Source organism: Scomber scombrus, unplaced genomic scaffold, assembly GCF_963691925.1.
Source record: "Scomber scombrus unplaced genomic scaffold, fScoSco1.1 SCAFFOLD_126, whole genome shotgun sequence".
Classification (NCBI taxonomy): Eukaryota; Metazoa; Chordata; class Actinopteri; order Scombriformes; family Scombridae; genus Scomber; species Scomber scombrus.
In genome coordinates, this window is record NW_026910244.1 from 35,288 (window position 1) to 52,774 (window position 17,487).

General features: G+C 39.7%; 1 protein-coding gene across 1 annotated transcript in view; it reads right to left on the minus strand.

Moving 5' to 3' along the window:
• Positions 1-17,487, minus strand: part of LOC133976817 (extracellular matrix organizing protein FRAS1-like) — a gene marked incomplete at its 3' end in the record, with an annotated part of 89,175 nt that overhangs the window by 33,076 nt on the left and 38,612 nt on the right. The window contains exon 2 of the mRNA XM_062415015.1: positions 8,482-8,589. Coding sequence (XP_062270999.1) covers positions 8,482-8,589 — 108 coding nt within the window. The remainder of the gene's footprint in view (positions 1-8,481; positions 8,590-17,487) is intronic.

Below are 17,487 nucleotides of genomic sequence, written 5' to 3' on the forward strand. Positions count from 1 at the left end.
TGGGTTCTTTGCTGCTCCAAATGTTAGCAAAGTGTATTTTTAGCTCAAAAGTATGTACGAGGGCTCTGTGCCAAAAAGCTACTGTGATGTTATCCAACTAACTTGATGGATTTGCTCCCACACATTCCTCAAACCTTTGCCAATTATAAATTCAAAACTATTGCTTTTCATGAAAGTTGGCAGATGGTAGTTGCCCTTAATATTTATGTGGCGAGCTTCTTGGTATCAGTGTTATAAGATAACGGGCTAACAACATAATCCAGTTTTGAGACGGTGACTCTTCACAGTAATAAGAAATGATTGATAGATGAATGTAGTTTAGAGGATAATTCATGGGGAAACTTTTACTACAGTTGTCTTCTCCACTTACGTCACCAGTTTGAAGAAATTCATTTAACGGAAGCAGCGATTGCACACAAGCATAAAGAGATCCTTAAATTAAATAAGCAGTGAATGGTTTGTATTAAAGATGTCTCTGAGTTAGTCACCGAATCAATTTCTCTACTTTTGGCTTTTTTCAAATATGTGATCTGGGGCCGACCGACTCCCCTGGATGAAATTATAAATTGTACCCATCATTTTTATCATGCTAATACGGGCAGATACAAGGATCAAAGCACCTGTTAAAAGGTACCAAAGTACAGAAAATTACATCTACTCTGTTAAATATGTCCTAGAGTGGGACCCCAGACCCCTGTTTGTAGTCCCTCGCCCATATTATATTGTCATATTGTAATAAAGATGCAAACTCCTGGATAGTCTTATAGTATTATTGTCATACTGCAACATATGTAGGCCTATATATTTATCTCTTCTTATAGTATTATTAAATCTATGTACAGATACAATAGATACTACCTTTATAATTAGTACCTATACCAAATGTTGAACCACATTATTAGTATTTTGCATTCATTTTTTGGTTTTGGTTTAACACTGAAAATACGTTCACAATCATTGTTATGTTATCTAAGCCATAGTTATTTCTGTTCATTTATTGAAAGTGAAGGATGCAACATTTGTATGGCCCTATATGTTCAAAAATGTATACCAACTGCAAAAAAAATGACAATAATATTAATAATACTTTTGAAATATTTCTATTTTTCTACACTTTGGGCCACTCTAGGAAATTCATAAAATTTCAGACTTAAAGAATGTAATTGATGGTGTTTGTATTGCTTTCAAATGTGAAAATGCTTCAAATTTGACCCAAACAGTGTGTTAGGGTTAAGTGCAAAGTAAAAAAAATGAAAATAAAAGTAAGTGCATGTTAAAAAAGAAAAAGTACAAAGTGTAAAACTAATGATTCTCTATTCCAATTTTTTTAATGTTATTTCATAAACAAAAGATCATCAAAACTATAAAAAATTACCATCTGAAGTTTCACATTTTGGGAGAATAAATGCTCAAATATCCGATTTGGTTCAGAAATTCAACTAATTTCATGTATTTAAACATTTATGCAGCATCATTTATCTGAAAGGTATCCTCTATGTGCTCTACCAGTCAGTCAATTACGCTGTTTTAAACAACAAACACAGATATGAGTCATCCTATCCACACACACACATCTGTGCTGGATGATTAATCCAGAGAGTGTGTGGACTATTAAAGAGATATTATGATACTCCTTTCAAATTCAGAGATGGATTTTATGCTTTAAAGTAGATAAGGGAGGGAAATGTATGCTGGCAGATAATGGAAGTGGATTTCAAATGAAAGCCCTTTAATCAGAGACAGTGTAGGTGAGAGAGGATCACATTTTAAGAGCTTTTTAAATGGAAGGTGCACAACGCTTGGCGAGCATGATGACTAATTTTTAATTAACACCGGATTGCAAACCAGCAGAGTGGAAAGCATTAGACATTGATTGCTGCATTAGCTCGGAGTTGGGATTGGATTTGATGCCGTCACCACAGGCTTGACGTTTAAATCACATTTAAGAAGAAAGCATGGGGAGGATCTGCTGGATAGATAGATGGACTTTTTTTTTTTAAAAAAGGCTTTAAAGAGCTTTGAATTCACATGGACACATTTTCAAATGAACAAGAAAAAAAAGGAATAGGCTGGATTTAACAGTATTCAAACTGTTGTTATTGTGGCAAATTAAAAAGTGCAACAGACAGACTTCACAATTTGTATAATAGTCTGTCAGTGCAATGATACACTTACAAATAAGAGTGATTAAATGGACTTTTAGAAGAGTTTCTGCACTTCAAGATGAAATTGAGAGATTGAAAATATTACAAAACCAGCATCTTGCACATTCAAAGGCTTTAAATGTTATTCACTTATTGAAATGATTCTGGTTGCTGCCCAGTGGCTTTATTTTATTTTGACAAAATATCATAATCCTCACTCATTCAATGGCTGAAAAACATCCTTTTACGAAAAATCGAAAAATATCGAGAATGACAGTGAGTCTTCATCTTTAACCACAAAAATAAAACAACACACAAGTCAAGAGTATAAAGGAATGAAAAACAAAAGGCTGCCACCCTTTTTTGTGCAATTCCAAACACTGTCAATCAGAAAGTTTAGTTAAAGTTAAAGTTTTTCCAGAGTTGCTTTAGGAAGGAGAAATATTCTGATTGTTTGACTTAAACCTCCACACTTCACTGGTTACAGCATCCTAAATTATCCCACATGCTGGTTTTTGTACATTTCCTTATGTTACTCCAACAGACAATGGTATTTTAAATATTTATTTTTCTGCTGTTCCTGTCTGTGCTATTTGTTTTACAGTTTTATTGTGTGATGGTAAGATAATGGAGTTTTAGTCGTTGTGGATACCTGCCACATTTACAATCTTTTTAGTATAAAATTCACTCTTTGTGCTTCCGTGGCCCATTATTTGGAAACCCCAATAGTTTGAAAAACTTCCCATTAGTCCATCAGCCTGGTATACTGAAAACAATTAAGCCCACTGCTCCAAAAATACTGAGTCTGATGTGCAAACATGAAGATATAATTAACAAAATGCTTCTTTTTTTTTAGTGCATTTGGTGCATACTAACCCCAACTCTAACCTTGGGGTCTTATTATAATTGGCCTTCAGATATATGTTTTGAAGTATAGTAACAAAAAGAGGGACTTTGGCACTAGAAAACACTGTAACATTGAAAGATATCTACTTGATTTGACTCATTTGGATGGCTGAAGATTCATATTTGCATCACATTAAACTTATTATTTTTTACACAGGAGGACTGTGGATGTAGTCCTCCATCACTTACATTGTAAACATTATGAAGGGATCTTCTAATGGTCACTATGAACAGGAGGAATGATTACAGTGTTCATTTGAGATCCTAGATGTTGTTTTAAGACAGAACTGAACATTGGTAGCCTGACCTAGTTAACACGAAACCTGCCTCTAAAATCCCTTTTTATGGAAGTATAGTTCTCGTTTAAAAACTAAATGAAGTCAAATATGTTATCCAAGTTAGCTTCTTGACACTAATTATATTATTAATGTCTGAGATGATTAAGCTAACTGATGCTCTAGTGATTAACTAGTTGAAATCTTAAGCTAGCTGGCCTTTACGTCTTTTAACAAACTGTTTGTTGTACGTTAGCAAGAGGTCAGCAAGGTGGAAGATGATCTCATAAAGCTTAATGGTCTGATACTAAAGATGACTTTTAAAAATGAATCAAATCACATCAGTGTAGTTAGCTAACCTAACATTTTTAGCATTAAGCTAAAAAAGTTTTAGCAACCAGCTAAGCTAATTAGCTAAACTGCTTAACGTTACCTTCCAACATCATAAAACATCACGCAAAAACAGACACTTATACTCTTGCTTTATTGTGCAATTTTCGCTTTTTGGAAACCTTTACACATCATGCTACTAACTGCTGTACGTTAGCAAAAGGTCAGACAGTTAGAAGATGATTTCATTAAGTTAAATGGTCTAACACTAGTTCAAAGTTTAAAGTACTTTATTGTCATTGCTACAAGAACAACGAGAGAGCAGAGCATCTCTAGAAAATAGGCAATACATGTTAAGAAATGTGCAAAACTACATCAATAAATAAATAAATAGATAGATGGCACCATACAGGACAAAAACCAATAAAGTGCAATAAAAATAAAAGTGCATTAGCTGAGTGCAAATGTTGCTCATGCACTTTATTTTTATATAAAGCTAACTTGGAAAGAGGTCAGTTGGAAGATGATCTAATGAAACTAAATGGTCTAACACTAAGGCTAACTTTTATAAATAAATAAAATCACATCAGCGTAGCTAAGTAAACCTAATGCAAACTTACATTCATCATCAGACCTACCGTGAGACACACGCATTTCAAGCACTTCACACGCTCTCACGCCACACCTACTGTATCGTTTCTCACGCAACATTCAACTCTTTCCCGATTGGCTGTTTAGCATCCAATCAGAATGCCTCTTTGTTGCATCTATAGCAACAGCATAGCAACAGCATAGCAACCGTATAGCAACAGCATAGCGACGGTCTATAGCAACAGCATAGCAACTTAGCCGTTCAGCTAGCTCAACAGCCAATCAGGCTGCTTCCTCCCCTCCCAGTCTGTGATTGGCTGCTGGTTTTGTGGTTCATTTACATACTGTGCAAACTCGAGCGAGCACACATGACGTTTTGAGCGCGTTGTTTGATCAGTAAAATAGGTACACGAGTGAAAATCTATTTGATGTAGAAAACAGCGATGTTACAAGAAATGTAGTTAAACTAGTAATGCCGCTACTGCCCAACACTGAGTATTTCCATGTGATGCTGCTTTATACTATATCAAAAAATATTGTACTTTCTACTCCACTACATTTATTTGACAGTTTTAGATACTTTTCAGATAAAGATTTGACACAATGGATAATATAACAAACTTTTAATTAAAGTTATTAGGCTAAAACTCAGAGTAGGATTACAATTTTTGGTATGAGTATTATTTAGTTTTTTTTACATCACTTTTAATACTACGGCACACCCATGAGGAGGCTTTTGGCTTTGTCCTGCTGAATGTCTGTGTGTTTTTACAGGCCACATCCTATCATTTCTCACCAGAACCATGAGTTCAATTACAGAGGAACACAGTGAATATTTAATTCTCCACTGTAATGTTCATTGTGTCTGAATTAAACTTTAATTGTGTTTAAATCATAACATAGAGACATGACATGTGACATCACAGCTTCTACTTTATTACATTCAGAGTATAAAGTCATACAGTTGTACAGATATATATTTACACAGAGTCAGACACATTTATTTAAGGGGTTTTCAATTTTTTTTATTATTATTATTTTTGTTTGTTTAGGGGGTGAATTTGGAGTGTCCAATTAGCCTAATCTGAATGTTTTTTTGGGATGTGGGAGGGAAACCTGAGACCCAGGAGAAAACCCACGCAGACACGAGGAGAACATGCAAACTCCACACAGAAACAAAGGTGTCTCTGTGAGGCTGTAGTGCTAATCACTGAGCCAACGTGCTGCCCTAAAGATAGAATAAAGGTGAGGAAAGGTAGAAAGGGGGGGGGTGTAATGACGGAGGTTTGGGTGGGCATTGGATTAAGGTGGAATTAAGGAGGTTTGGGTGGGGAAGATGGGAAGGTGGGCATTGGGATAAAGGTGGAATGAGGGATATTTGGGTGTGGAAGATGGGGGGACAAGAAGAGGGGGAAAGAAGGGAGGGTGGAGAGGTGAGAAGTGGAGGAAGGGGAAGCTATAGCTGTCCAGCTTCCTCCACCTTATTGTCAGTGTCGCATTTTTTCTTAAATGTCCACCTCCGCAAACCCTTCTTCTCCTCATTTTCTTTAAGATGTTTCTCCGCTTTATCTTGTTTTACTTGAATTTTTTTCGCAACCTTTTCCTCCTTTTCTTTTAGCTTTTTCTCCGCCTTATCTTGTTTTACTTGAATTTTTTTCGCTGCCTTTTCCTCTTTTTCTTTTAGCTTTCTCTCTGCTTTCTCTTGTTTTACTTGAATTTTTTTCGCTGCCTTTTCCTCTTTTTCTTTTAGCTTTCTCTCTGCTTTCTCTTGTTTTACTTGAATTTTTTTCGCTGCCTTTTCCTCTTTTTCTTTTAGCTTTCTCTCTGCTTTCTCTTGTTTTACTTGAATTTTTTTCGCAGCTTTTTCTTCTTTTTCTTTATTTTTGTTGTCCTTTTCACTCTCACCGTGAAGTTCAGACTGTTTGGTCAGCTGGTCTGAGACTTCTGTGAGCCTTTCGGTGAGATCCTTATTCTCCTTTGTGAGAGCAAAGATGTCGGCAGCCTTCTGTTGCAGCAGCTCCTCCAGCTGCTTGACCTTCTGCTGCAGTTCCTCCTGCAGCTGGAGAACCTGCAAGGTTACAGTGAGATCTTCTGCCTGGTGTGGTGTGTTTGGCATTTCTGCCTGGGGTGGGGTGTTTGGCACTTCTGCCTGGGGTGGTGTGTTTGGCAGTTCTGCCTGGGGTGGGGTGTTTGGCAGTCCTGCCTGGGGTGGTGTGTTTGGCATTTCTGCCTGGTGTGGTGTGTTTGGCAGTCCTGCCTGGGGTGGTGTGTTTGGCATTTCTGCCTGGGGTGGGGTGTTTTGCACTTCTGCCTGGGGTGGTGTGTTTGGCATCCCTGCCTGGTGTGGTGTGTTTGGCATCCCTGCCTGGTGTGGTGTGTTTGGCATCCCTGCCTGGTGTGGTGTGTTTGGCATTTCTGCCTGGGGTGGGGTGTTTGGCACTTCTGCCTGGGGTGGGGTGTTTGGCACTACTGCCTGGTGTGGTGTGTTTGGCAGTCCTGCCTGGGGTGGTGTGTTTGGCACTTCTGCCTGGGGTGGGGTGTTTGGCAGTCCTGCCTGATGTGGTGTATTTGGGATCTCTGCCTGGTGTGGTGTGTTTTGCATTCCTGCCTGGCGTGGTGCATTGGCATAACATGCCATGTGTGGTGCGTTGGCAAAACCTGCCATGTGTGGTGTGTTTGCCCATCCTACCGGGGGTGGTGTGTTTGGCCATACTACCGGGGGTGGTGTGTTTGGCCATCCTACCGGGGGTGGTGTGTTTGGCCCTACTACCGGGGGTGGTGTGTTTGGCCATCCTACCGGGGGTGGTGTGTCTGGCCATACTACCGGGGGTGGTGTGTTTGGCCATCCTAACGGGGGTGGTGTGTTTGGCCATCCTACCGGGGGTGGTGTGTTTGGCCATCCTACCGGGGGTGGTGTGTTTGGCCCTACTACCGGGGGTGGTGTGTTTGGCCATACCACCGGGGGTGGTGTGTTTGGCCATACCACCGGGGGTGGTGTGTTTGGCCATCCTACCGGGGGTGGTGTGTTTGGCCATCCTACCGGGGGTGGTGTGTTTGGCCATCCTACCAGGTGTGGTGCGTTGGCAAAACCTGCCATGCGTGGTGGGTTGGCATGTCTTGCCATGCGGGGTGCGTTGGTATGTCTTGCCTGGTTTGGGCGGTAGCTCATTCTTTGCATGGCTCCAAGTAACAAAAAGCAGAAGCAGTTTGTAGTTAATGTAGTTGTCTGTTTGTAGACTAGCTGTCTGTAGCAGACTGTGGGTTGAGGGTCGTAGTGCTCCTTGGTAGACTGTACTTAACTCTGGAACACAACACTTGGGTGCAGTTGAATTGAGTTAATATGATGGTCCTATTTCAGTCCTATTTCAGTGTAACAAAATTGTGCGCGATGACATCACAGTTTCACCTTCTATGTGTTAGAACCTTTGTGACATCATCATGTCTAATGACATCATACGGTCCTTATGACACGTGCACACATTTGAGGTCATGTGACCTGACAGCAGCACATTTCAGAATAAAAGCACCATATTTGGAGAAAATGTGCAGTCTGATGATGTTATTAGGTTTTTAACACTATTTACATTCTTCACTAATGATCACTAAACATGAATCCATTCCACATCTTGTCACCCGACTAATATGGAAAATAATAGATAAAACTTTATTTGTGTGGCACTAAAATAGGGGAAATATAAAAGTGGATCAAGAGATTAAACAACAAGATGCATTAAATACATGTAAAGGGTTTCCTATAAAAGAATGTTTTAAAGACAGAACAGATGCAGCCTAACTGATTCCAATGGGCAGTCTTCCAAAGTATCGGTACTCCAGAGCTGTCAACTCTCACGTAATCGAGAGTCACGTAAATGGCCGTTTTCACACGCACTAATGCCACGCTGCTATTTCTAAAAAATAATACCGAACTATCTTTTTAAAATCATTAGTTTGGACCCCCACACTTCTACCATGTCTATAATCAATCCATCAGTATATCCACTCTGCGCTGTGTCAGAGCTTCAATATTGAATCTGTTCCGCTTGTTTATTGAGAGAAAACCCAAATCAAGAAACTCTGCTCCTTGTTTTCACTGATATGGACAGCTTCTCGCATATTGCCCGCATGCACACACACACACACACACACACACACACCGGCACATACTTTGGATATGACCTGTAGTTTCATATCCAATAATGAAAAAGCACCCATATTCGTCGGGTTCATTATCTTACCCTCTGGAAGTCACACTGGGGGTTGGGGCAGTGGGTGGGCCTGCAGATGGCCACGTCGCTGTAGCAGGTACACTCCTGACACGACTGCGGGCTCCATGATGTGTTGTTCTGTCAACACAAAGGAAAAAAAAACAGACATGAAACATTACTGAGGTGCTGACTTGATTCATCGCTGCCGAAAAATAAATAAATAAAATCACAAAGTCTACGTGTCATCTTTATGTTGACAACTGGCAAATGACAGTAAACATACGTTGGACTCTTGGTGCATATTAATGTATATATGCATAACGATATTCCACTGTATACCTGGATGAAAGACAGTCAGGAAAGATGACAGGTTTTTTTTTAAAACATTTTTTCTGTTAATATGTAGTGACAAGCAGCCTGAGTTTTCAACATTCATACAAAATAAATGCTGTAATTTTTTCTCCTCGAATGAAACAAATGCAAGACTGGACAGTTTGCAGTAATCATGCATTAAAGATATGAAAGAGATATATCAAATAGAAAAATAAAACTCAATACAAGAAACAATGAATTATGGATCAGTAACAAATAAGGGTTGGCAAGCTGAGCAAATCAAAAATATGTCAAAAAATAGTTTTAAAAGCAGCATCAGGTTTGTAAAAATGTGCATTTTGTATTTTTGTTGGTTTTATATCATTTGAACAATTTTTAACCAAAAGTAAGACTGAATGCTCCTGAAAATGTCAAATGGTGTAACCACAAAAGAATGATGAATATTAAATATTTTATCCACCTACAGTGTATTTAAGTGGACTTATACTAATAATTACTTCATTTAAAACAATGTAAATGGTTCCTGATCTTCATGATTCCCCAGATTAAATGTAATATTTAGAACAATTGTATTCCATTACCTTTATTTAATATAAAAGTTATAATGTAAGATCATGCCAAACTAGTTGATATGGTGTTTTATTGAGAATTTACTGTTTTTAAGCAAGTTGAATTATTTGGTACAAAGTTTTTATGGTTACACCACTTAGACATTTTTACCATAATCCTCTAATATATTCTCTCAAAATGGATTAAAAGCAAATATTTGATGCTGGGTCCACAAAAAAAGAATGTGTGCAAGTTTATTTTCACATTTTAACCCCTTTAAATTTGACTAAACCACATGGACACAAAGAAACCCAACACATCATTGAACCGTATATCAATTGGTATCATAGTCTTGGGAGTTGAACTCTTTCCAGTTTTACTGCTGTAGTTTACAAAATGTGAGCACCAGCATAAGAAAACCATTTCACACTTTGAACTATCTATGAGCTATAACCACACTATTATCATCCTCTATGTTTAAGGCTGTAAAACACTGAAGGATGTCTGCTGCAAGCGGAGTGAGACTGCTTCAGTGTTGATTAAAAGCCTTGAGCACCACGGCCAACTAGACAATGAAATAAGGCCAAAAGAAAAGAAATGGGGGGGAAAAAGGGCAGAAAGGCTGCTGCTAGTTGGCTTCACCCTTTAGCATGCCAGCTATTTGTCAATAGCTCATAACGCCGAGCTGACAATGTCTTATGGCTAGCTTAAAGCCAAAACTAAATCAATATTCCAGTGCCTGCATATGCTCAGCTACGTATATCATTGTACAGTCCATAAATCGGATTTAGCCGGATGATTAATAATCCTCTCATGACGGGAATATCCACGGGGCAGCGGCTGTGCTCATGGAGTGGTCACTTTGTAATGGTTGGTGACTGTCACATGTGGAGGGATTTGCTCCATTTCAAATGGTAACCAAAGCGGATATCTTAATGGACTGGAAACCTGAGCCTCAGGTAACAACCAGACACCTAAATGATCCCTTATATGCCGTCACAGGAAGGTATAAGAGGATGCACAGCAGTAGGTATTATAGAAATCCTTTTTTTTTTTAATCCTCCTAGCTGGATCTATCATCCCGTTGCCTTGATGTGCAGGGCTCAACTTGCTATTTGTGCATGTGTAAAAAACCCTACACTAACCCTGCACATTGTCTACTGGTGCACAGCCAATGCCGACAATCTCTGCCGACTAGTGCCGAACCATTACTTTTAATTTTCAGTGAAAGGGGAGAGCCAAACATAACCACTCCATCTTGGTAAGTGAGTTAAAGTGCAGAGGAAAGTCAGGCGGTAAGCACGCAGTAAAATGTGGGGAGTAGGCTATAGGTCATGTTGAAAGACACAAACAGAGACCACAGAGAATGAAAATTTAATTAAGGGAACGCAGCCAGCTGAGGGGGGGGCAGTGCTCCTGGAGAGAACATGAGAGTTGATATGTTCGTAGAGTGGGATGAGCTATTTATACGCATATGTACATGTGTTTAATTGCGAGTTTGCAGGCATGCAAGTCGCTGCACAGCTGTGGCCAGATGTGTAACATGATTTATGTAAGGGCAAATGTTTTGATGGGCAATCTCTGCATACAGCGTTAATGTTTCAGCTGAGGGAGGAGAGGGAGGGGAGAGGAGGGGAACGACCTTTAGAGTTAATGGTGATGCTGGTTGCTACTGAGAGCTGCTGTTTATCCATCTAACACAGACATACATGAGCTAAGATACTGGACATGATCATAAGTATTGAAGCTGTCAAATTAAACCAAATGACGGACAAACAGATGGTACAGAAGATGCATTTTAATATCTTTACAATTTGACTTTCCCTTTTAATTTAACATCCCAGCCTGCATGTCCATTTGGGCCTCATAAGGGTTTAATTTGGGCTGCAAATATGGGTCCTAAGTGGGTTTGTCTGCAGTTTCCATGGTGACCCCACCTGTGTTTGCCCATATGAGCTTCAAGTGGATTTTGACTGGGTTTCAGGTGGGGCCCAACTGGGTGAGACACATGTTTCATTGCCCATATGGGGTCTAATGGCGCTTTTCCACTATACAGTTCTAGCACTAGTCGGCTCGACTCGGTTCGGTACCAGGAACAACCTTTTCCATTACTTCATAGTACCTACGCTGCTACGCTGTTGCCGGTATACCAATCAGTGGCCGGCAGTCTGTTCACGTCACATTTTAGCATCGGCTCGGCTCGCTTGGAACCTCGGCAGAGCAGGTGCTAAAAAAAAGTAGCAGGTACCAGATACTATCCCTAGTGGAAACGCCAAACAAAACGATGCGAGTCGAGCCGAGTAGTACTAGAACTGTATAGTGGAAAAGCCTCATAAGTGGGATCAAAATGGACCTTAAATTGGTCCCATTTAGCCAGCCCACATGCGCTTCACATGTGGGGCCTATGTTTCGGAAACAATGTAGGGCCCATACAATTTGCCCTGTTTATGCCCAAGCCCACTTACATCCGTTATGGGGCTCATACAGTCAGCCGATGTTACTGAAACCATGTTGGACCCACAAAATTTGCCCACTTCAAGCCCTTGCCCACTCAGTACCCACATAGCCTGCCTTTAATCCATGTGGGGAGGAAAAGGCTTACAATGCAGTTTCAACACTTCACTGAAGCGATGTAATGTTTTCAAAGGGTGACATTTAATAAGCCAAGACCCCATATCTTATTTTTTGTACCAGTATAATTACAAATGACAAAGCCAATTTAATAATGAGTTTATGGAGATAAACACAAGGCTGCAAAAAAAAAGCTTTGAGCCTTTAAATTCCCACAATCAAAATCACAATACTGGTGCTGTGCTCCCATATTTCCCTTTCCTAATAACAGTCTGATCTCAACGTGGACTTATTGAGATGCTTCACCAAATCTTTTTACATGATGATCTCGCACTTTTCAAACAAAGCAATCAGTGTCAAAAACTGCAACGTGTGTAACTTTTTCTAATTTGACGTCTCAATCAGGTTTATAGATTGCTAGACACATTTTTGGGTTTTTTTTTTTTTAGATCTGTATGTAAATGAATGAGACAGAGCCGACAACAGAGTCAACTAATCAATGAAGAGGAGGAAGGTGAAATAATGCTTTTATCATCATAATGAACTCCCCCGGTTTAATTTGTGGTTTCTGCAGAACTGTAGATTATAGAAAGCAAACATTAGGTGGAAAAAAGTCGGCCGATGTGAATAATAGATGTTAAAACTGGATACATTTAAAAAGCCTGGTGCATCAACTTAAATGAAAGACGTTGGTAGATGAGATGAAAATGGTTCAACTTGAATAAAAGAAAGCTCAGAGGGACTCACAGTGAAGGTGTAGAGGACTTATAGAGAGGATGTCTATGATGCTAAATGTACATATAGGAATCAAACACATTCATAAGCCATTTGTGACCAATCAGGACAGACTTTTAACCTTTACATACTCAAAATTGATCCAGTTTTTTCCATTAGCTTGAAATTTGATGTCCCAAAACATACAAAAAAGGAAATATTTCAACTTTTTAAGACATTTTTGTAGCGTGCTTAACCTATATTTATCCAAAATTGACCATAATAGAGTATTTTCTATAGTTTTTAATCATAAAAACTAAAAAATAAAACTATTTCTGCTCTCTGAAAGCTTCATTAAGGATTAACCATGTTTATCTGTGACTGATTTATGTTGTTGAAGTTTGTTATAGAGACTAATCATGTGAGGAAATACTGTGACGGGTCAGAGTATGAACAAAGATTTAAGAAAGTGAAAAGCAAAACTTTCACGTCACGGTCTTCATTTTTGCTTTTACTGTCTGTACATTTCTTTTTAAAAACGTCCAAACAAGATGTACCAATTCAAAAAAAAAAAAGCAATCCAGGCTAAAGCACAACACTAGATTCACCGCGACAGGCACTCAGAATTGCACCTCTCCTCCGTTGCATTCGAGCTATTACGAGGAGGGAACGTCTCTCAGGTAATACGTTCTGACTGCAAAGAGCAATTCACATGGAGGAGTGAGATCAGTTTGTCACACTGAATATCACAATTTCTCTGCCGGTCTCTCAGGCTGCATTAAAACACAGACGCATTCCCGCCGGCCTTTTCTGAACTGTGAGCATCTTCCATACGGTTACTGTTAAAAGGGCCGAGCACAGCGACGCTCTTCAGCTGGTGACAATTTGTTCTCTATCTGATGGCTTTCTAGAAGTTTCCTCGTGATGGGGAAAGAGGTTCAAAGCTAAACTTATACATGGAAAATCCTTCTGATTGGACCAGAACTTCAGGCTATTCAGTGACTCTGCTCAAGAGAAAGCAGGAATAATGATTTTAGAAAGATATGAAAGAAAACAGTACATGCATACAGTATGAAAAGGATATTGAATTGCAGGATAAAGTACAGTAAAGGTACTTTTAATGAGCAGTCAAGAGTTAAAGATTGATTTGTACGTCAAGAATGCAAGTGCAGGTGGATTTAAGTGCAACTTCATGACATTTTTATGACTCTTATAGGAGAGAAAGTAGTATTTGTTTAGTTTCACACTATAAAATCCATGAAATTAGTTGTAGATTGAAATTAAAAAGTAGTTTAATTTAACCTTCCTGTTGTTTTCCCGTCAACTTTTGTGCTCCGGGTCAATTTTGACAAATCAACAGTTAGACCTTTTTAGCCAACTTCATTCCAACTTTACACTTATTTTTGGAAATTGTGGTCAATAGGTCTCATTTAAATGATAGTATACCCCATTTTTTTGCAGAAAATTATGAATTATTCCATAAATATGTTGATTGATTATCACAAATTGGCATCACAAAGTTAAGTCTATAGGCTATAGTTTTAAAACCATTTTAAATATTTGAATGGCAGCACATAAGCCCAGCTGTTGTCCACCTGGATCAAAGCATAAAGTACAAATTATCACCTAATTCAATGAAAGTAGTGATGATTATACTTGCCAAGAATGTAGTATTTAAACATGCATTTGATTTCCAGGCAAATAGATGAAATAAATCCATATTTCTGATAAAGAAACATAAATAAAACAGGTCAAATTTAACCCGAGGACAACAGGAGGGTTAACTGAAGGTGTCTGAACAAGATCTTCTGCCCATTTTCCTTCTGATAACCAACTCCAGACTCTAAATGATTATAATGGCGACACATTTAATCAGAAATAAGTCTAAAAATAATATTAAATTATGGTCCAAAGCTTTGAAATGCCTGCATGTCTCTGAGTGTGCGTCACTGCATATCTCTGTGCATGTCTACGGGGCAGAGGGAGTGTCAGACGATATTAATAATCTATCTGTGTATATTTGTTGTTCGTAAAACAAGAACATGATGTGGAATATTTAGACCGCATTGACTTAAATTGGGTGCAGAGGTTAACCGGGTTAATAATAAGTCTGTGTGTGCATGCATGGAACGCCTCAGGAATAAGTTTCCTGTTATGGCTCTCTGCAGGCGGCCATTCATGTCAGCAGCTCTTTCTTAGTGCAGCCGTGTAAAATTAGCACTGAAGCTAACGGTATATAGAAGACTTTGGCTCGGGCTCGGCCTCGGCTTGGACTGCTGAGTCCATTACAGCCTCGGTCTCTGGGGGGATCAGGGAGGTTGAACTCAATTCCAAATCCTTGTCCTGTTTGTCTGTTGAATAGACTGCGAGCAGAATGGGATTGACCCCGAGTTCGCTGTTAACACGGACCTCTGAAAGTGGCCAGGTCAGAGGAACCCCCCCTCCCTCCCATCTCCCCCCCTCGCCCACCCAAATCCTCCCTGCTCTGATGAATCTGAGCCAGAGGAGCAAACACAGCAGACAGCAGCATGAGCATTCATCCTCTCCTCGCTATCAGATTGTCCTCTACAGGTATCCACACCTGGGATTTACTCATTCAATGTTTAAGGCAGAGGTTTCAAATTGATTTTCATTCAAGGGGCCACATGCTGTACAATTTGACCTCATGGGGGCCGGAGGGGAGGAAGGAAGGAAGGAAAGAGGGGAGGAAGAAACGAAGGAAAGAGGGGAGGAAAGAGGTGAGGAATGAAGGAAGAAAGGAAGGATAGATGGAAGAAGGAAGGAAAAAGGGGGGGTGGGGGAAGGAAGGAAGCAGGGAAAGAAGGAAGGAAGGAAGCAGGGAAGGAAGGAATGATAGATGGAAGGAAGGAAGCAGGAAAAGAAGGAAGGAAGGATAGAGGGGAGGAAGGAAGGAAGGAAAGACGAAAGGAAGGATGAAAAGAAGGAGGGAAGGATAGATTGAAGGAAGGAAGCAGGAAAAGAAGGAAGGAAGGAAGGAAGGAAGGACAGATGAAAGGAAGGAAAAAAAGACAGAAAGGAAGGAAGGAAGGAAGGAAGGAAGGAAGGAAGGAAAAGAAGACAGGAAGGAAAGATGAAGGAAGGAAGGAAAGAGGGGAGGAAGGAAGGAAGAAAGGAAGGACAGATGGAAGGAAGGAAAAAAAGACAGGAAGGATAGATGGGAGGAAGGAAAGAGGAAAAAAGATAGGAATGGAGAGTGGAAAGAAGAAAGGAAAAGGAAGGAAAGTGGGCCGGATTGAACCCCTCTGCGGGCCGGTTCTGTCCCACGGGCCTCATGTTTGACCCCCCTGGTCTAAGGAGTTGAGGGCTTATTCCCCCCCTCCCCTCCCCCTTTAGAAAGATATCTGCCTCTGATTAGATTTAGGACTGAACCAACTCAGCCAATGCGTCTACAATTACATCAAGAAAAAATAGATCTATAAACTCTCACACATCCGAGTAGAAGCTGAAGCATAAAGCAGGTTTGAAGTTTATAAAAGTGAATAAAGAATAAACATCTTTCCATGCCGATGATGCTGAGCCGGTCGTCATGCATGCATCGAACATCCAAAGATAATTAATCTAAAGTCACATTAAAGAAGATATGTAAATATATTCCTCATTAGCGAGTGTCATGAAAGTGATGAGCGGTGAGACAGAGAGATGAAATACGACGGCTTCACACGGAGTCACGTATCATATTCACACATTAGAATCTATACTGATGAATTACTGCTGCTGGGTGCAGCTTGACAGGGTTATAACTAATGACTAGCCTTACTATTTATTCATCTATTAATTAATGGCTGATCTGATGATTAGTCGTAATTGTCATTTATCTTTAAAAATGCCAGAAAATACTAATTACAAGTTTCCAGAGGCCAAACAACATATTTTTATATATATATATTTAATTTACAGACAGAAAAGCAGCAAGTATTTAGCTTTTCTGTGGTTGATTAATGTTTAATTAACTCATTAAAATAGTGTATAGTGTAATAGAGTTATTGTTTTAGCATGTCAAGAAGGAGAAAAAGAAAGAAAGGAAAGGAAAGACGGGAGGAAGGAAGGAAAGGAAAGAGGGGAGGAAAGAAGGAAGGAAAGAGGGGAGGAAGGAAGGAAGGAAGGAAGGAAATATGGAGGGGAACGAAGGAAAGACGGGAGGAAGGAAGGAAGGAAAGAGGGGAAGAAGGGAAGAAGGAAGGAAAGAGGGGAGGAAGGAAGGAAAGAAAGAAAAAGGAAGATGGAGGGGAATGAAAGATGGAGGGGAAGGAAAGATGGAGGGGAAAGAAGGAAAGACGAGAGGAAGGAAGGAAAGGAAAGAGGGGAGGAAGGAAGGAAGGGAAGATGGAGGGGAAGGAAAGAAGGAAAGAGGACAACAATCTTTAGTTTACTATCACAGAAAACTAAATAAACCAGAATTTATTCACATTTATGAAGCTGGAACCAGCAAATTTGGACATTTCCTCTTAAAATAAAACTTTAAAAAACCAAACTTATTATACATGAGCTATATGCATAACATACAGTCATACCACTTTAACGACTTTAATGGGATTCTGCTAATGACCGTCTCACATATGCTTCTGTATGCTAACTTGTTAACATCAAACAGGCGGAGTGTGAGTGTGTGTGTTCCCATCAGTTATCAGCGAGGCTAAGTGAAGACACTGCGGTCATACTGGGACGCTTCCTGCAACCAGTGTGTCTTCCTGAATGAAAATCAAGCTTTAAAAACACACACACACACACACACACACACACACACACACACACACACACACACACACACACACACACACACACACACACACACACACACACACACACACACACACACACACACACACACACACACACACACACAACCTG